The sequence below is a fragment of the Clarias gariepinus genome, chromosome 25 (genome assembly GCF_024256425.1).
Source record: "Clarias gariepinus isolate MV-2021 ecotype Netherlands chromosome 25, CGAR_prim_01v2, whole genome shotgun sequence".
In the NCBI taxonomy this organism is placed as follows: domain Eukaryota; kingdom Metazoa; phylum Chordata; class Actinopteri; order Siluriformes; family Clariidae; genus Clarias; species Clarias gariepinus.
Genome location: NC_071124.1, coordinates 15,675,385 through 15,696,311, shown reverse-complemented (window position 1 = coordinate 15,696,311; position 20,927 = coordinate 15,675,385). Strand labels below are relative to the sequence as shown.

The 20,927-nt window shown below is 35.0% G+C and overlaps 3 protein-coding genes across 3 annotated transcripts; 1 reads left to right on the top strand and 2 right to left on the bottom strand.

Moving 5' to 3' along the window:
• The first annotated feature begins 91 nt into the window (after positions 1-91).
• Positions 92-8,362, top strand: LOC128512807 (uncharacterized). Its single transcript, XM_053486230.1, has 13 exons — positions 92-249; positions 332-376; positions 524-577; positions 714-845; positions 959-1,117; positions 1,360-1,434; positions 2,113-2,259; positions 4,836-4,949; positions 5,149-5,217; positions 6,991-7,131; positions 7,279-7,434; positions 7,527-7,622; positions 7,816-8,362. The coding sequence occupies exons 1-13, from the start codon at positions 113-115 to the stop codon at positions 7,955-7,957; spliced, it is 1,467 nt and encodes a 488-aa protein (XP_053342205.1). The 5' UTR covers positions 92-112; the 3' UTR covers positions 7,958-8,362.
• Positions 8,363-10,531: 2,169 nt separating this feature from the next.
• Positions 10,532-11,166, bottom strand: LOC128513452 (CD48 antigen-like). Its single transcript, XM_053487202.1, is given in 4 exon segments — positions 10,532-10,636; positions 10,638-10,697; positions 10,749-10,825; positions 10,929-11,166. Coding segments are annotated over 4 exon segments (480 nt in total).
• A 4,319-nt stretch (positions 11,167-15,485) lies between these two features.
• Positions 15,486-19,547, bottom strand: LOC128513302 (uncharacterized). The gene is made up of 3 exons (XM_053487034.1): positions 19,455-19,547; positions 16,153-16,452; positions 15,486-15,915 (listed from the first exon to the last, which is right to left on the bottom strand). The coding sequence occupies exons 1-3, from the start codon at positions 19,510-19,512 to the stop codon at positions 15,608-15,610; spliced, it is 666 nt and encodes a 221-aa protein (XP_053343009.1). The 5' UTR covers positions 19,513-19,547; the 3' UTR covers positions 15,486-15,607.
• Between the last annotated feature and the right edge of the window lie 1,380 nt (positions 19,548-20,927).

Sequence of the window (20,927 nt, the reverse complement as noted above, 5' to 3'; positions counted from 1 at the left end):
TTTTTTATAGAATTGGATACTACTACTACTACTACTATTACTACTATTAATAATAATACTAATAATAATGTTATTTTTTTTTTGCAGAACATCATTTACCTTGGACAATCAAATGAACATTCTCTTTTCAATCCTTAAATCTGTGCCAACTCTAACGAAGGTTACAGTACTCTTAAGAAGCTTACCTGAGTCTTGGGAAGTTAATGTGATTTCTTTCTTCCTGACCCGTTCTACTGTACCATTCTTTGAGTATGATCATACTTTACGTGTATGTATGATATAAATTATGTGTCTGTAGTACTTCTCTTATTTATTTTATTCTATATTGTAGATTGAGAATGAACAATCGAGATGAAGCTCTGGGAATGATCAGAAGGTAAGCTTTAAGGTTAACATTAATTAATCAACAAGAAAAAAGAAAATTCTTTGTTCATTATTATGTCACATAAAAGTTCTAAGAAGTAAACAATCTCTTTCTCTCTCTCTCTCTCTCTCTCTCTCTCTCTCTCGCTCGCTCTCTTAGCCAGAGATATTCTGACAAAAAGTGGAAGCTGTGTTTTGGGTGCCGCCATTTGAAGTATGTTTACATGTTACATACTATGAGTAATGTATTTAAAATTCTAATTATTATTTTCCATACAAGCAAATTCAGTCTAGCTGTATTCTGAAGGGATGACCAAGTTAAATATTGTTCAACATTCTATCATATAAAGCAGGTTGAGACCAGATGTACACACAGTGCTGCCCTGTATCACCCTCACCATGACAAAACACAGAGATTTCAACAGAGATATTTGGGCGGAATTTTTTCATCATTATAACCAGCTTAAAGCAATGACTGAACTGTAAGTAACACTGGCTTTGTTTTCATCTAAACACGAATGCTAATTAAACAGAAAATTAACATTACCAAATGCATCAATCTTATAGCACACGGTTATGTTTCTGTATATTGCAGTTGTCTGGAGCATGATGAGTGCTTGGTCAAAATGTTAAATATCATGAAAACTATTCCTGATCTGCAAGAGGTAAAGTTAGCATTGAGATTCCTGACAGTTCATTGGGCCGTCAGCATTCTTCACCCTTTTCAGACTTCTTTTAGTCTGTGGAAGATTGAGTGAGTGTGCAACCTTTTTGTAATAATTATTCAAAATATAATTCTAAATTGGTTAGGTGTACAGTAGATGTAGATGTAGATAGAATAAAAGTATGTTTATTTTCTACATTCTAGAACACTACTGTCCCCCAACCCAAACATATGTGATTAGATAATTAAGTAACATATACTACTGTTAGTTTATTTATTAATAGGACAAATGTTTCCAAATAACTATAGCAGACTTTCTCTTCAATTCATAGTTTGGATACAAAAAATTATGAGCTGGATCTTTGCTCAGAGTTAAGCCTAAGGAAAAGCACCCTCAACAAATGCAGGTGAGGATCTTGTTTTCTTACCCAGCAAATCACTTGTGCTGCCATATACTGTATACTGATCAGCCATAACATTACAATGCACTGAATTATGCTCAGCATTTCCCTTGTGCCACCTGGGCAGCTCTGATCCCTTGGGGCATGCCTCCACAGGACTCCTGGGGGTGTGCTTTGGTATCTGGCACCAGCATGTTGACAGCAGATCTTTTGGGTTCTGTGGGTTGTGTGGTAAGGTCTGGGTCGATTGAAATTTTTTTTCCGGCGCATCCCATAGGTGCTCAATTAGATTGGGATCTACAGCATTTGAAGGATGAGTCCCTGGCCTTGGACTCTTTGTCAGCTGGGCCCCGTGTGTGGCAGGCATAGTGCATTGGGTGTTCTGGTACCTTTCTGTCATGGCTAGCATTGACTATTTGTGGTGGGTCATGCTATTTTGGCTTTTTTGTGGGAATGGTCCAGACAGGCTAGCCTTTGGTTCCTGCAGGCATACGTCAGTCTTTGGTGTCCATGATCATGTTACCATGTTACATCAGTTAATTGGTACAGTATATAATTGATAATCCATGTTAGTGTTAATGTTACAGTATACATGTATTGTGTTGATGTTATGCCTAATCAGTTTAACTAGAAAATAGGGCATGATTTTATTCATTTTTCTTTTCACATTTGGCTTGATTTCAGGTTGTCCTTGGGATGTAATAGCTCTAATCCTGATACAAAAGCATTTTTTGGGTATATATCACTTACTGTGTGTAAAATATCAAAGGAGACGGAAAGCTGGAGAAGCTTCTTTCAGTCTTACTACGAGACTAAAGGGTTAACTGAGAGGTAAGGACACTATTTTGTTCAAGCTTTTAACATATGTCTTAGATTGATTATGTTACCCATTCTATTATTGCTGTCCAATTTATGAATAGTCATAAGTAGTTGCTGTGTAAACAATACTGTATGGTGTCATGAGTTAAAAACCACGTTTAGAATTAAGTACAAATTCTAGGAAAAGTAACATTTATTAGGCTGCACATTTGCATAATTATTTGTTATTAGTTGTATTATATTTTTATATATGCTATACTGATTACTGATTCTAGTTTGATGTGACATTAAGAAAGCCTGACTTAAAATAGGCAGTCAATGAAAGCAAATTGACAAAAAAAAAAAAAAAAACTTTCTTTTTTAAACCAAGTTCATGCTGTTTAGGGAGGCAAATGAAACACCTCGTGTTAAATATTTTGTTTATATATTTACTATACCAGGAGAATGTCAGAGCAGAGTATGAATTTTTATACATATTTTTTTCACATTCATGAACTTGTTTGTATGTTTAACTAAAATGAATCAATGCTTACTGAATAACTGTGTTCAATAAAGACATGAAAGAGTTTTCTTTTGTGTTATTATTGTAGACACATTTTATTGGTTAATATCCTTGACTTAGATGAAAATCAGATTACATTTAATCACAAATTAATACAGAGCATCATGAAATTCCAAAGGGTTACATACTTTTTCTTCCCAATATTAACTAGGCCATTCCAAAACCTTAATTCCTTAGCCAATCTGATGTAGATTTAGTCTGTAAGAAAATAATCTTAATATAATGACAATAATATTTCTCTTCGTCAAATGTACCATCATGTAGCAAAAAGGAAAACAGGATGAAATTATAATATATCAGAATCAGCTTTACTGTCCAAACCAAATATGTGCAACATCCAAGCAATTTGTCTTGTTTGCCATGGCCTCTTAGTGTGCTTTCACATGTAAGAGATTCTACAAATATATACACATACAGTAGTTACAGAAAACACCCACATTTACAGTGGCAAGAAGATAATTTGTCTAAAAAATTAACATTTTGGATGCTCTACATCCAAAAAAAAAACTCATAGTGCTAGTAGAAAAAGTACAGTATGTGAATCTTTGAGTAAATGACATCAAAAAAGCTAACTGGAGTCAGGTGTAAGCATACCTGGAGTCTTTTTCAGAAAATGAGTTAGAAAGTGTGGACTAGAGCTACAGTACTTTGACTGATAAAAAAAAAAAATAGTTTACTTCTCATAAGAAGTAAATGCTTATGTGAGCCATATCTTGCCAGAAAGAGCTTTCAGAGGATCTTTAACCAAGAATTGTTGATTTACATGAAGTGATTTCAAAGACTTTGGAAATTTGTCAGTCACAATTAGGCAAATGGAGACACTTTGGAATTGCTCTACCAAAAAGAAGAGCACAACAAAAACTCATTAATGAGTTAAAGAAACAACCACGAGTGGCAGCCAAAAATTTGAAGGTGTCATTGGAACTGGCTACCATCTGTGTTCATGCACGTAAAACATTGAACAAGCAGGGTGTCCATGGCGGCCACCACAAAGTGTTGCTGACTGAAAAGAACATTGCTGCAGGCCTAAAGTTTGCGAAAGATTACATTGAAACTCCACAGCCTTATTGGCAAAATGTTTTGTGCACTGATAAAACTATGAAATAACTATTTGGAAATAACATGCAGCACTACATCTGATGTAAAAAGAGCACTGCATACAGTATCATCATGAAAACATCATTCCAACTGTAAAGTATGGTCTAGAAAACATCGTGATTTGAGCCTGTTTTGCTGCATCAGCGCCTGGCTAGCTTGCAGTCATTGAGGGGAAAATAAATGCCTAAGTGTATCAAAAAATTCATCAGGATAAAGTAAGAATGTCTATATATCAATGAAACTCTGTAGAAGTTGGGCGATGCAACAGGACAATGACCCAAAACACCAGAGCAAGTCAGAGCCCAGATCTCAACCTAATAGAGATGCTATGGAATGACTTGAAGAGAGTCATACACAAGGGAATATAAAAATATGACAGAACCAAAGCAGTTTACCCAGGAAAAATGGGCTAAAATTTCTCTTGAATGATGTGGGGGGTGTTTTCCACTATCATTTTGAATGTTAAATAACTGTGCTCAATCTCAGGGTGCTGCGAAAAATTATTCAGGTCATAAACTTCTCCAGCAAGAACATCCACAAAACTTTTTGTGCTCACAAATAACTCTACTAAGTTGTCAGATCATTAGGAATAAATCTCTCATATGTTATCTGTGTTGGATTACAAATTAATAATAATAATAATAATAATAATAATAATAATAATAAATAGGATCAGCAAAAGCACAGGAGAGCACATAACCAAGGCTGCCATCCACAGCGCCATTTTATATGAATCAGAAGATGAATTTAAAAATCATACTAATATATTTCTCTAGACCTTTTATTCTGTTGTTATTCTAATAGTTAAGTCTGAATACTAATACATGAATTTCAGCATTAAATTTTCACTACATAAGCTTAATTTAGCTCTCCATACATCCCAAATTACTGTTAAAGTGAAACTGTGTTGATTCTTTTCACATCATAGAGACCCACTTTTTGCTGAAAAGACAAGTGCCTTGTTGTCCTCCCTGTATGGTGTACCTGGACTGGAGGAGGTCGAATTTAGCTTACACAGTCTAACTGACAGATGGGTTTCGGGGTATGTTTTGAAATCCCAACTTTTCCTAATGTCTGGTAGGAGAAAACCTTGTACCTGTGCTATACCCATGTATACTGTATACACAAATCACTGAGCTACCTTAAAATATGCTTTTGCAATCATACTGCAAGCTACTGAAAACAGTTTAATGAGATGTTAAATTTTCTCTTTTTTTGGATCTTTTTTTTCCTTTGAACAGTCTGCTTTGGAGACAGTCTGATGGATCCTGTCCACCTTTAACTATTAAAAGAAACGTCACAGACTCCACGTAAATCATTAAATTCATTTTCTTTTTCCTAGACATGACCCTTGACCTGATAATTAATTATAAAACATACTGAGAAAAATAGAACGACACTAAATGTTATATTTGCTTTCTACCATAGGACTTATTGTTTTACAAACCTGACATATTAGCCCATTATTAACACTGGATGAAAATATATATTGTTGTGAGATGTTTGTCATCATTAGCTCTCTTTCTACACATTTATGTATATTTGCAAATTCGTTTAAAAAAATAAAAATTGAGAAAGCACGTGTACATAAGAATTCACAGCCTTTGCCATGAAGCTCAAAATTGAGCTCAGGTGCATCCTGTTTCCCCTGATCATCCTTAAGATTCTCCAGCTTAATTGGAGTCCACCTGTGGTGAATTAAGTTGATTGGACATGATTTGGAAAGGCACACACCTGTCTATATACAGTACAGTAAGGTCCCACAGTTGACAGTTCAAGCCAAACCAAGCATGAAGTCAAAGGAATTGTCTGTAGACCTCCGAGACAGGATTGTCTCGAGGCATACATCTGGAGAAGGTTACATAAAAATATCTGCTGCTTTGAAGGTCCCAATGAGCACAGTGGCCCCCATCAATCGGAATTGGAAGAAGTTCAAAACCACCAGGACTCTTCCTATAGCTGGCCGGCCATATAAACTGAGCCATTAGAGGAGAAGGGCCTTAGTCAGGGAGATGACCAAGAACCCGATGGTCACTCTGTCAGAGCTTCAGAGGTCCTTTGTGGAGAGAGGAAAATCTTCCAGAAGGACAACCATCTCTGCAGCAATCCACCAATCAGGCCTATATGGTAGAGTGGCCAGATGGAAGCCACTCCTTAGAAAAAGGCACATGGCAGCCCGTCTGGAGTTTGCCAAAAGGCACCTGAAGGACTATCAGACCATGAGTAACAAAATTCTCTGGTCTGTTGAGACAAAGATTTAACTATTTGGTGTGAATGCTAGGCGTCACATTTGGAGGAAACCAGGCACCACTCATCACCAGGCCAATACCATTCCTACAGTGAAGCATGGTGGTGGCAGCACCATGCTTTGGGGATGTTTTTAAGTGGCAGGAACTGGGAGACTACTCAGGATAAAGGGAAAGATGACTGCAGCAATGTACAGAAACATCCTGGATGAAAACCTGCTCCAGAGCGCTCTTGATCTCAGACTGGGGCTGAGATCAAGATGGTTTATCTTTCAGCAGGACAACGACCCTAAGTACACAGCCAAGATATCAAAGGAATGGCTTCAGGACAACTCTGTGAATGTCCTTGAGTGGCCCAGCCAGAGCCCCGACTTAAATCCGAACATTTCTAGAGAGATCTTAAAATGGCTGTGCACCAATGCTTCCCATCCAACCTGATGGAGCTTGAGAGGTGCTGCAAAAAGGAATGGGCGAAACTGGCCATTAATAGGTATGGTATTTTTGAATATTATCATATTCAAAAAGACTTGAGGCTGTAATTGCTGCCAAAGGTGCATCGACAAAGTATTGAGAAAAGGCTGTGAATACTTATGTACATGTGATTTCTCAGTTTTTTTTTTTTTTTTATGAATTTGCAAAAACCTCAAGTAAACTTTTTTCCCATTGTAATTATGGGGTGTTGTGTATAGAATTCTGAGGGAAAAAAATGTGTTTTACACTTGCTCCTACTAATTGGTTAGTACTGTTAATGTCTTCAGGTAAAATGTCCTACCCCAACAGTAAATTATTGTTCTGTTAATGATTCTATGTACACTTATGTAAATTCTTATTTTTTAGGGTTACTGTGAAAATCCACAGGCATAGCAACCCCCCTCAACGAGCTCTTATTCACCTCAAGTTACCATGTTCTGAAATAAGCAACATTGATGTAGCTGATCTTCTTTGCAGACTGGAACGCCTTAAACATTTGAATGACACGTAAGTATAATGGCACCATAATATAGACTGCAAATATCATCTGTTCAGATCTAAACAAACAAAGACACATTTATAGTTTGAGCATATGTAAGTTGTTTCATTGTTAGTGTTAAACTATCATTTACATTTTCTTCTTTTTTACTGTAGACCCCAAGAGTATGATGTCCAAATAAATGAGCTGATCTCCTTCCTCCACTCTGTTCCTCATCTTCAAAAGCTAAAACTAGAGATTGAGAAACTAACTTCCACCTGGGTTACAAGGGTCCTTTCCTTTAAAACCTGCCACAGTCTTCAAAAGATCTTGTAAGAACAAGTTCTAAGATATATTTCTCTAATCAACCACTAAATCTAGGTCACCCTGAAAAGGTTTAAACAATCTGTATTTGTGTTTTCAGTGTGGATACCAAAGTAGGTGGCATGTTATCGGAGGAGATAATCTCAGAATTTGAAAAAAATTGGACATGTCAGGACTGTGTTTTGGTTCTTATAGGGTTTGTTCCTTCTTTTTTATTTAACCATCCATTACATTAATTAAGTTAAAATAACAATACAACATTCATTTATGTGGTAAATAAATAGGCCCAATTTTTGAGTTATGATTAAAGACATTTCTGGTTTGTAAACGTGTTAAAAATTGTGAAAGTAATATAGACTAATTACCTTTTTCTTGTTGTATTAATGCAGAGGGAGATGCAGCAACCCCACGAAAAAAATAAAGCTCTCATTCCATGGAGGTCATTATTCAGAAGAGCTCTTTTTGCAGTCTGAGAAAGACAATGAGTGGGAAGAGAATATAAATAACAGGTTTGCATGCTATTCTGATTAAAGTGAAGAGGCAGCTGAAGAAGAGGATTGAGATAAATAGGATAATGAATATGAAAAGGATGATAAAAAGGGGGATGAATATGAAGAGGATTAAATAAGAAAAATATGGATCAATAATGTCTGCAATAATTGTAATTGTAGAGATGATCTTATGAACATACTAGTAAAATATCATGCCTATTAAGTACAGACTTTTATTTTAAAAAGTTATTCTTTATAATATGTTGGTTTTTTTTTGTTTGTTTTTTACTAAGCATAATTAAGCTGTTGGGAAAATATTTACATTTGGTAAAGTTGCATGTATCACTTGATGACTTTTCTATAAGGGAAATTTTGTAATAACAGAAAGTAAATAAACGACTTTTATCTTGCACTCCAACTCCAAACTTCCTTGGTGCTTTCTTGCCTTATATTTTAGATATATTTTACTACACTTGTCTGTTGTACCAAGGTCCTGGTAAAATGATATTTCGTGGATACGAACTACATAAAGAAATTCCAATAAAACCAACTTGAGTTCCTGGTTTAGTCTCTCAATTCAAACTGAATTGCTTAAATTTAGTTAGAGTGATTCAAATTAATATGGTGCAGCACAGATTTCACTTGTAAATGGTGTCATGCACGCATCTGATAACACGGTCATTAAAAAAAATGTCTCCTTAGCATTAGCTTGCAAGTTGTTCCAAATTGACTAAATTGTCCATGTTTTATTTTACTTATGAATTTAAAGCTAACTAGTATCTAACACAAGGATGTAGCCCAAACACCTTTCTGAGTCCTAATCAATAGTCTGTTGATAATATTATTTGTGGGACTGTGTGTATTTCTTGTTGTTTCTTTTGATGATCTTCCACAATTAATTTTTTTAATATAAAGCAGCATTTACATGTACTTTTTATTTGGTTATTTTCCAGACATATTGCATTGATGTGGGGTAGGTGGCAGTAGCAGTTGTATGAAATAATACATTTAAGCTTTTAAGGATAATTTTCTTGCCTACAATTGGTATCTGTAGCTTTTCTTTAGCAGGAATAGTACGCAATGGAAACTGGTTTGAGAGCAGCAAGTGAGAAAAGGTGAAGCTGAGTGAAAGCAGACAATGGGCCTTAAATACCTCAAGCTACTAATCAATTCACTGAGAGTGGCTGTAATGGCCATGTACAGTGAACTTAAACTTTGGATTACGAGCATAATTTGTTCCGGAAGCTGTCTAAACTCATAAACCAAATGTAATTTTTCCATAAGAAATAATGGAAACTTAAATTATTCGGTCCACAGCCCAAAAAAATTAATACATAAAAATAATTAATACAAAATATAAAGTAAAAATAGAACAAATTTACCTGCACTTTACCTTTAAAAAAAGTACAAAAAAATCCCGACAGATAAGTGTTTCCGTTTATGCACGCAGGCGCTGTGTGTGTGTTTGTGTATGTGTGTGAATCTAGTCACACACACACAGACATTAACCGAAAGACTGTTTTGTTGGAAAAATTTGCAAGGAACATTGCTAATGACACTCGTGTGAGCGCATACTAATGGAATCACTGCTGTAAAGTAAAACAAACAAATGAAACTGCACTGTACCTTTGAAAAGAATCCCGACAGAGCTGTCTGGTAGTATGCCCTGGTTGTCTGGTAGTATGCCCATGCAAACAGAGAAGAAAAATAACACTGCCTTCAGAGACTTTTGCTGCACTAGACTTGATCTCTTCGTGTGACTCGCTTCTCACCCTGACACACCCAGCTGTCTGGAATAGGGTCAATCTACACTCATCAGACCACATGGCCCATTTCTAATGCTCCAAAATCTCACTCATTCATTGTCTATACCGCTTTATCCTGTATTCAGGGTCACGAGGACCTGGAGCCTATCCCAGGAAGCTCAGGGCACAAAGGAGGGTTTAATCCATCACAGGCTGGACAGGGTTCCAATCCATCACAGGGCACACACTACAGGCAATTTGAGAAAGGCAATTGTAAATATGGTAACAAGCTTAATTAATTAATGTGACCAGAAAAACGTTTCCTGTTTTACCCTTTTATACAACATTTGTTTTAACACAGTTACTGTATGTTATAGTGATTGTTTAAATAAAGTGTTTCTCACAATCACTTTATTCTTTATAAGATTACCTTTGTGAGTTTACTTATTTATGATAAATTTGAATAAATCATGTTCGCCAAAGTTCTATTTCTTTTGCTTTTTATATCATGAATTATTTTGGTACATGCAGTATGTTCATTTAGCCATGTCCTCTGTTTGAAAAAGCTGATCATGTTACTGGAAGGATGTTTGGGTGTAGCTGTGTTAGAAGAAGTCTGCATGGCCTGTTTTTTTTAGGGAAATGGAGAACTGTAATAAATGTAAAAAGCTTATTCTTCCTCCTTTTTCTAGAACCACTTTTATCTGGATACCAACATGAAAAAGTATTCTACTAGATAAAATGAGAGAGACAAAGGAAGTATGGTTTTAAAAGATGAGCAGGTTTTAATTCCAAATTAATAGTTATAATTGTTACAATTATTTAGCAATGAAATTATTTGCCTTTTACATCAATAAAGCAGGTTAATTTTACTTAGTTTGCATGCTTAGGCCTTTAGAAGGGTAGAGTTGTTTTACATGTTTCATCTCCGTAGTTTTCCAGCTGATGGGGCTGCTATGATTACAAATAATAAAAGTTCTTACTAATGTGCAATAAGAGGAAAACAAACGTGTTTTCGCTACTTTTCTCTTTCTTCTTGTCACAGTTATCATTGTAGCAGTGAGAGGTGATGGAAAGTTACTGAGCTTCGCAGGTGAGAGTCACGTTACAGGTGTCAATGCTTTGTTGGGGAGAGACATTAAGGGAGGGATTCTCCACTGGATCTGGGATACACACATCTGCATTAAAGGATTGCTAGTCAAGCAACACAATTTTATATAAATTGACATTATTGTATCAGTAATTAATTTGGGGTATAAGACTTACCTAACACAGTTAATTTGTACTGAGCAACAGTTACATCATCTTCACCAGTTACTCTTGCTTCATAGAGTCCACTGTCCCCTTTGCCTAAGTACTTTAGTGTGAGGCTGTAGTTTGCCTTATTGAACTTCACCCTCTCTTTATAGTTTCCAAATATTATAAAAGAAGGCTGTCCACTATGTTTCACAATATTTTTACTTGCGTTAAAAATCACCAGGGTCTTTAGACAAATCCTGTTCATTATAAACACCTTTTTTGTACTGTATGTCCAGCTAAAAAGAACTGTTAAGCAGCTTAAAAATATCTTCACACACTGTAAAGAGAAAAAAGAAAAAAACTATTTAAATCTGTTATGTTGACCAATATTTTGTTTTTATTGTCACAATAATTTGTAATATTTTACATTTTCAAGCAACAAAAATAGGCCATCTTTTGACAAATCGTTATATACTGTAGTGGATATGCAACACTTTCAATGAAACACCGATACAGCATTTATAAACAGATATAAACAAATATATACTATATGTTTTTAATTCTGTTAAGTTTCCAGTAGAGCTGTAAAGGCTCATCATGAACATTACCTACATTACAGTAACATACACCTTCTTTTTGCAAATCCAGTTGAAAAGAATTGTTAAGCAGTTTAAAAACAGGATCACACTGTAAGATATAGCAAGGATAAACTACTTTCTATTAATGCTGTGACGACTCATAGTATTATTATTATTATATTTTATCATGTTATAAACTTAGCAAGATGTACTACCACTCAAAAGTTTGAGATAGCGTGAAATTTGTTTTTGTGATTTATTTTCTACATTCTACAACAAAACTGGGGAATTGAAAACTATGAAATAACACCTGTGGACTGTAATTATGTAACAAAAACAACATCATCAAGATCAGCCTTTTTGAAATAGTTTTTCTTACAAGAACAGTTTTGTCAAGTGCATTTGGAAAACCCATTAAGCACCTTGATAAAACATGCTTTCATCAAGATCATCCCAGAAAGTCTCCTCTGCTGCAAAGAAGAATCATTTAGAGTTACCAGCCTCAAAAACTACCAATTAACAAACAGCACCTTAGATTAAAGCCGTTATGAAGGCTTTACAAATCACGAGTAGCATCTTGAGTATCTTAACAATAACTGTTCAAAGGAGATCATTGCATATTTTGGACGCCCACAGCTTTATTTTACGATGTAAAACGAAATAATAATTAGGAACGACCATGGAGTTATAAAGTGCTCCCAAGTTTTTGAGCATTAGTGTATATATTGTTAAAAGTATTCGCTCATCTGCCCTTCAAATGCATATAAACATCCAATTCTCAATCCATAAGGTTTATTATGATTTTTGGCCCACCCTTTATAGTTAAAGGCTTTCCACAAAGTTTTAAGAGAGTGATTATGGAAATTTTGGACCATTCTTTCAGAAGCACATTTGTGAGGTCAGACATTGATGTTGGACGAGAAGGCCTGGCTCACAGTCTCATCCCAAGGTTCTATTGGGTTGACCATATCACAATGTCTGAACAGAGGGCTGTGTGCACCATATCTGGGAACTGCAGTCTCATTCATTCATTGATCCTCATCTTCTAGGACTTTAATGTGGAACAGTAATAGTAATTCTCTGTGAAGATCTACTGTAGGAGCAAAACATCCATTTTGCTTGACTTTAGATGAGGTCACAAAGGTCAACTAGCCAACCAGGTTTCATGATGCCAAACCTCGAGCTGAGATTTCTAAATTCCAAAAGTACATTTTGTTTCAACATGATAGATGGGCCAAGTTCCTCATGTCTCACATCCGTGTTTTGTCAAACCCTAACAATGGAAACTGTTATATTTTAAGGAAGGAGACTACAGTATATATTTTATGGAAGTTACAGCCTTGAACTTTTTTCAACATTTTAAATCCTGCTCTCTCTCTCTCTCTCTCTCTCTCTCTCTGATCTTCTGATCTCTACACCATTTCGTAATTTTGGCTGTTTAGAGAAGTTCAGTTAACTTTTTTTTTTTTTTTAATCAAAAATATGTAATCATCATCATTTAAACCCTTATGTTGTCTGTGGGGTCAAAAATGACCTGCTGCTATGTTTAAAAGCAAACAAAATCTCATAATATTTTGTCAATCTGATATAACTTTTAATACCACTACATTAAAAAAAGTGGGGCATCACTTTTTTATTTATTATTTAATAATTATTTATTCTTATTGAATAGATCATGACAGATGTGTGGCTGATCTGGCGGATAGAATTATTTATACACCATAAAACCCACAACAAACACACACACACACACGCACCCACACACACGCGCACACACACGCACACAAAGTGCTACTCCCAGGATCCACAAGATATGCAGTCGTCCTTTACACCACCTCAATGTTCTACATGTTTAGTAGCTGACCATATGAGAGAAAGTATGTGATGTGAACTGCTCTTGTGTGCTCTGTATTTTCAGAGAAATAAAGTACAGTAGAAACCTGAAAAAGGTAAGTTTCTGGCTGCCTACTCCCCTAAAAGCACGTCTGACTGATGTCGTCCCTATTAACTGTATAATTAGTGTAAACAGTATTAACTGTGTAAGTGACTATATTTTGGAACTATCTAGAGCTTTTTGAAGACAAGTCCTCTGAGCTGCGCTAGATGATCTGTATACACTCACATACTTCTCTCCTCTTACCAACAGTTGAATATTTTTTTAACAAGGGTTCACAAGGGTGAACACAAAAAAAGCACAGACACGGGGCAAGGTCTTACAAAACCAGTGAGAAAATTGGGAAGGAAAAAGTTTTAACCCTTAAAGCTCAAAGAAGTTTTAGGGTTTCTTTTTGCTTCACTAAGTTTTAATTATTATATAAAGGTAATATGATAAAATTAATTTTATTTCATTTTGTCCCACTACACACACGTGACAAACTATGAAAAAAATTAAAAAATTAAAAAAAAAAACTCAGATTAAACAAGATAACATAATAAATCATATAATATTTATATCATATACAAGTATGTAAGTAATAATCAAAATAAGCCACGTTTCCATGGTATAAGTGTCGCTCTTTACTGTGCAACAGGCAACAGGCCATTATTGTGCAATAGGCCCTCCTCGGCGCACACACACACACACACACACACACACTCATAGTGGTCACGTAGTAAAAGAAGTGTGATATGTACATACGATCACTTGGTTTTATGGTTGTTTTAGTTGATTTTATGACTATAAAAATATGAGTATTTTTGTGATTTAAATGTTTTTTTGTGATGCAAAAAATTACACTTTTAAAATAAATTTTAATAAATAGATTTCAATTAAAATAAAAGTTGGAAAGATTTACTGGCAACACAGCAAATGTATTTGTTTCATTAGCATTAATATGTTAACAATTATCTACAGTATAATTGGTATAGAAAAAACTTACTCTTTCAATCAATCACATTTTTTGGCTTTGCAGCCTGAAATGAAGACTGACAGTTTTTGTTTAATCCTGCTGTATTTACTCAGTTCTACGTTTAACAAGTGAAAGATATAACACTTACTCACTCACTCACCGTCTACACCACTTTATCCCATATTCAAGGTCGCAGTGGGACTGAAGCCTATCCGAGGAAACTTAGGGCATGGGGCAGGGTACATCCTGTTAATCCATTGCAGGGCACACACACATACGCACACTCACACACTCATTCACACAGTACGGGTAATTTGGGAATGCAAATTCTGTATGTCTTTGGCCTGTGGGAGGAAAACCCACCAAGCACAAGGAGAACAGGCAAACTCCATGCACACAGACGCGGGAATCGAACCTGGCCGGCGAATGACCCCGGACCCTGGCGGTGCAAGGCGACAGTGCTCAACACCAAGCCATCGTGCTGCCTGTAGGATATAACATAAAAAAAATAATACAAAAAATAAAATAAAAACTAAATCACAGAGTTGGAAGAGGATCATCCCCTTGTGTCAGTATCTTGTTGAACCACTTTAGCTTTAGTCAACAACCTTTACTTACTTTGCACATCTAGACTCTGCAATATTTACCCACTCTTCTTTGCAGAAGTTCTCGAATTGAGATAAAAATGGTGACTATTTGTGGCCTTCAAGTCATTCCATATATTTTCAGTGGGGATTAAGTCTGGGCTCTGACTAGGCCATGCAAGGACATTCATTTTTTTCTCCTTCACCCACTGTGTGTTGCCTCTTAGTAGACTTTCTGACCAGTTTTAAAAGGGGGAGGACTACTACCCCCTCTGGGATAGTGCACTTTATGTTTACAGTGTTTTGAAAATACTCAGACCAAGTCATCTTACCATTTCAATTTGCACATTGTCAGTCACTCAGATCCTAATGCTCGCCTATTTTTTTTTTGCTTCCACCTCTTAAAATGTCATTTCTGACAACTAAGACCAACTTCGAGAACATTCCCTTTGACAGGTGCCATTGTAATGAGATAATGTTATTCTCTTCATTTGTCAACAGTTTCAATGTTATGGCTAATTAGTGTGTGTGTGTACGTGAGTTAAACTCAAAACAAACTTTTAAATATTTTATTACATATTTTATTTGTTGTACAGTATTAATGTAGCAGAAAAAGAGGGGAATCATTTATTAATGAAAATATTTGTTGTTTACATCAATAAAGCATGTTAATTTGACTTTATTTTAAATTTACCCTACAGTATGCAGTATGTGTGCATGCTTATAGCTTTAAAAGGGCAGAGTTGTTTTACATGTTTCATCTCCATAGTTGTAGTTTCCCAGCTGACAGGGTTGCTATGATTACAAACAATGATGCTGTTACTAAAATCAAATGAAAAGGAAAGGGACACCCCTTCAGCTGTTATCTCTTCCTTCATATTACAGTTATCATTGTAGCAGTAGGAGGTGATGGAGAGATTCTGAGCTCCACAGGTTAAAGTCACATTACAAGTCTCAGGGTGTTGCTGGTGAGAGACATTAAGGACTGGTTTCCCAACAGGATCTGCGATACACACATACACATGCATTACTGTACTTCTGGTCAATACACACAACAGAAGGTTTCTACATATCACAGTGGGCAAATGACAAGAAATGCATACAGTTAAGAATTTATTTAATAAAATAACCTACATTTATAGAATAAAAATATATAACTTATTATAAATTAAATAATAAAAATACTTAATAATATTTTTAACAATATTGTATCAGAAGTGCACTTGGTTATAAGACTTACCTAAAACATACAGTTGGTACGCAGCAACAATTTCAGTCATTTTATCAGCTGCTACTGCGTGATACAACCCACTATCATTCTTCTGTAAGTTCTTCAGTGTCAGACTGTGGGTTTCCTCATTAAACTCCACCTTGTCTTTACTCCTGTATACTTCACTTGGTAGTGATGGAATATATTTCACAATGTAATCACTGTCAGCCATCTTGCCAAATGACCAGATCAGGAGTTTAGGACTATCAACCTTTTTCTTCACCTCCAATTGAACAGAACTGTTAACCAGTTTAAAAACATCATCACACACTGTAAGAAAAAGCAATGATAAGCATCTTTGTTATGCTGTGATAATGTGATGTATTGTGTGTTTTTTTTTCTTTAAATTATTCTACAATTGACATTGAATTTATTTATAAATCTGCAATAGATTGGCACCCTTAATTAAAAAATTAACATACCATTCAACAGGCAGAACAAACCTGCTAAAATAAGCTTTATGTTTTTTTTGCTACATTTAGTAAAGAATACTATGTGTGGGTGTGATCCACAGCTACAAAAAGCGCTTGGTTGAAGTTATTGCTGCCTGGGGGGATCAACCAGTTATTAATTCTAAGGATTCACTTACTTTTTCCACTACCATTTTAAATGTTTAATGAGTGTGTTCAATTAAGACATGAAAGATCTGCGCTTTATTTTTGTGTTGTTATTTTAGGAAATTATATTTGTCAATACAGTAGGTCTCCATTTAGGAAGGAGATCTGTTCCGGAATATTGTTTGTAAGTCGGATTCATTCATAAGTCTGAACAAAGTGAGTCTTACGAAAGTCTTACAAACATCCAAGTTACAAATTTCTGCAGATACGAACGTACCACGGTTCTATGAACATTCCTATATGCAAACAAATTACACAATTGTATATTGTACTGTTTGTGTAAAATACAGTAGATACTGGAGTGCACTAGATAACAATATTTACAATTACTTACAATATTTTCAGTACATAGGTTAATGTATAAAATTTCTAAAGTGTCTAAAGATTGAAAATGTGTGGGGGTGTGGAAGAAAAGAGTTTAGTTAGCAAGATGAGCAAAATTGTTCAATAAATTTTAACTTGAATGAGCGAAGATTTTGAGCACTATGAGCAGCCTGTAAACACTTTTTCTGCCGAGCCAATGATCTAAGCCAATTGCTCTTCTGTCTCTTAATCGCTGTGGGACTGAGAGTAGTTGTCTCCCATGCTTGGTCTCAATGCGTGTGCCTGTGTGTGCGTGTAAAAAATGTCATCCTACACAATAGCCCCACTCCTTATCCTCCTCTCTCTTTCTCTTGTCTCCTTTACACATCAGCCCGATTTCTTTCAAAGGTAAAGTCCAGGTTAATTGGTTTTATTTTTACTTTATATTTTGTATTTATAATTTTTATATAAATATTTTTGGGTCGTGGAATAAATCATCAGAGTTTTTATTATTTCTTATGGGGTAATTCGCTCTGAGACCAAATGGCTTCCTGGAATCCCCCCACGATTTACTGTAAAGTTTCAGACATACAACACCTGTGTGATGTGAGATTCATAGGTGCGGTTATGGTCTTTGGCCACATGATGGCAGTGTAGGAAAAGGGGACAGAGATTTAGTCACGTGGCTTGGTATGCTTTATATTATATATTTGTATCAAAGGCATATAAGACTCACTTTTTCAGACTTAAGAACAAACTTGACTTACGAACATGCTTCCGGAACATAAATTGTTCGAAAGTAGGGGTCTACCTGTACATCTTTGAAACAAATACTGTATACAATTTAAAGCATGAGAAAACGGAACATACAGGTTTCATCTTTAAGTCACGAGGGGAATCCCGATGATGATGCTGACCAGTTTTGAAGGCAGCCTAAGAAGAGTCGCGGGGGAAGGACAATGATAAATGGTGTTTACTCAGAGTTGTATTAAACTTTGACTTTTTTGTTGCGGATTTTTTTAAATTAGGATTACACCATTGGAAGAGCTTTACAGGACAGCCATTTTATATCATATTGCTCCCAGACTGATTCATTGAATTCGGTGAGGCATTTCTCCTGCACCACACATACGATATACCGGACTTTGGACATTTTATACATTTACTTACACACTAAAAATATTGTATATAATTTAAAACATTGGTATTCTGTGCACTACAGTGTCTATTTTTGGTACAATACACAAGAGCATCTATGAATGTGAAACTGCAGTCCGTTTATATCTGCAGAAATTCATAAATGTTTCAAAATGTTTAAAAAAAATTCAAATGTTTGTAAATCGAAGACTTACTGTACCCTTGACTTACAGTAGATGAAGATCACATTTTATGACAAATTTATGCAGAAAGCCATGTAATTCCTTAAGGTTTACATACTTTTTCTTGCTAATACTGTATATGCAGTTGAGAGATGCAAATAGACATTAAATTGGATAACTACTACAAATAGATGTTGATATCTCTTTGTTTTGAGGCAAATGCATTAATTTACTTAACACAGTCCAAACATCACTTTCTCAAAGTTTCTCAAAATTCTACACAATAGTTGGTGTGTTTTGGGAATTACATTTTAACTTTATTAGAAGTATATGAAATTATTTGTTCCATGGGTTACACAATTTACGCAATAATGTTTCAATGGAATTAAGCAATGTGGCATTTATGCTGCTTTGCAAAAGCAAAAAAAAAAAAAAAAAAAAAAAATATATATATATATATATATATATATATATATATATATATATATATATATATATATATTTTACCATTTCTTTCTGTTTACATTTTTATGCCTCTTTGACAGGATGTTATTTTATTATCTTAATATGTTATTTATGTTTTTATCTTATATTTTGAATAAAAAGTTTCTAATTTGATTCCTAGTTTTAACATTATATAAAATTATTAGTCTTGGTTCATTCATAATACACCATGAGGTCTGTTTCAAATGATTATTAAAGTATACCATATGCATGGGTAAAAAATATGAATGTTTTCTAAATAAAAACTATTTAAACAAGTATTTTTTGCCAATTAGATAACTTGTCCTAATTATATTTAACCCTGTTTTCATTATACTGTAAATGTCAAGGATAGACCAGCATAACTGGCAAGAAAGCAAGTCAGTTCTAGCTAATATTAAATATTACTTATTTACAAGACATTCTACTGATAAATGATTCATTAGCTTTGCAACAATTTATTTCATTTATTTAAATTTTCATTTTAAATTACACACTGGACATTTTAAACTACTCTTATACTGATAATTTAGTTTATATGATGAATTACCTGTAATTGAGATCAAGATAGAGAGAAAGGAGACCAGCTGCATTACCACCGCCATCATGAATGAGAACTTCCTTTCTTGAAGCGGCCGTGACGTTTGCGGTTGCAGTTGGTTCTGTGGTTACAGCAAAGTTGCTAAACACCAAAAAAAAAAAGACAAACATCAATATGACTGGATTTACAAACCAAACCATTTAGTCTTACATCTTTATGCCGGACACTGACTCAGAAACATGTGTGAATTGAGAAAATTATTATTGGCAAAAACTGAACATTAAGCTGTGAATCTCAGGTGGACTGTCAATTTAATTAGCCTACTTTTTTGTGCATTTTCATTTTCTAACTGATTTAGTACTATAAATATTTAATAAACATTAAAGAACTGTGTAACTTATTTAGTTATTTAAATGTCATGTCTCATACAAGAAGAAATTTTTTTTTTCTTGACAGTGTTCTCCAGGCAGTTGGGTGGCGGTATTGCACCTTTTAATGCGTCATGAACTTTAAAAGTTGTAGAAGAAGTGCTAAGCTTGCAAAATTAGACTATTATGCTGGTGTAAGAGTGTTAATTCACAATAACATCACAATAACATGGTAACCGATTTAGTGATAGAAAAAAACATTTATGAGAAAATATCCAATGCTGGTGAAATAGTAAAAGTTGCAGAGTGAAGAGTGAAGAGTTGGAATAATGTCCTTGTACAGTCTGTAACTAGGTGTAAAAATTCTAGGCTGATGTAGTAAATGAGTCCCCTAATTTACTTGTCAAGCAAGAATAGTTACAGTGGAACCTTGAATTACGAGCTTAATTAGTTCCAGTAGCGGGCTCGTATTTCAAATCACTCGTAAATCAAAGCAAATCTTCCTATAGGAAATAATGGAATTCAAATTATTTGTTCCACAGCCCGAAAAAAAATAAATACATAAATATAAAAACATTTAATATAAAAAAAATTAAACAAATTTACCAAACATTAACAAATTAAAAAAAAGTAAAAATAAGTCCCGATATGTAAGTGTTTCCATTTGTGTGTGTGTGTGTGTGTGCATTATGGGTGTGTGCGCACGTAATTCAAAACCGTGCCGGTTGTGCCGGTAGTATGGGTGTGTGAAGCAGAGAGGGGGTGCTTCAACACACAAACACACAGACACACACTAAAGGCGCGAGAAAGAGAGAGAGAGAGAGAGAGTGTGTGAACCGGCATGGTGTTAAATTACGCGCGCGCACAGACATAACGCACACACATAACAACATAAAAAATTAGATTTTAAGCTCTATTGAGACTTTTTTTTGCTTTACACGCGTGCATACACGTGTGTTATAAGAAACAGTACACGCGCGCTGTACACACAAGCTTTCAAACACAAAATAAAATATGTTTTACACACATATATGTGGTCACAGTGTTATAGTAAACAGTACACGCAGTACATGCGTGTGCACGGGTGTTGATTATATCGGTGAGAGATGCGCAC

Bases quoted from the DNA above. Each gene is read 5' to 3' on its own strand.
- LOC128512807 (XM_053486230.1), top strand. From the start codon at position 113: ATGAACATTCTCTTTTCAATCCTTAAATCTGTGCCAACTCTAACGAAG. The intron at 1,118-1,359 runs GTGAGTGTGCAA...TTCAATTCATAG, and splicing joins TTTAGTCTGTGGAAGATTGA to TTTGGATACAAAAAATTATG. The intron at 7,132-7,278 runs GTAAGTATAATG...TTTTTACTGTAG, and splicing joins CTTAAACATTTGAATGACAC to ACCCCAAGAGTATGATGTCC.
- LOC128513302 (XM_053487034.1), bottom strand. From the start codon at position 19,512: ATGATGGCGGTGGTAATGCAGCTGGTCTCCTTTCTCTCTATCTTGATC. The intron at 16,453-19,454 runs GTAATTCATCAT...TTTTTCTTACAG, and splicing joins TATCTTGATCTCAATTACAG to TGTGTGATGATGTTTTTAAA. The intron at 15,916-16,152 runs GTAAGTCTTATA...TGTGTATCGCAG, and splicing joins GTACCAACTGTATGTTTTAG to ATCCTGTTGGGAAACCAGTC.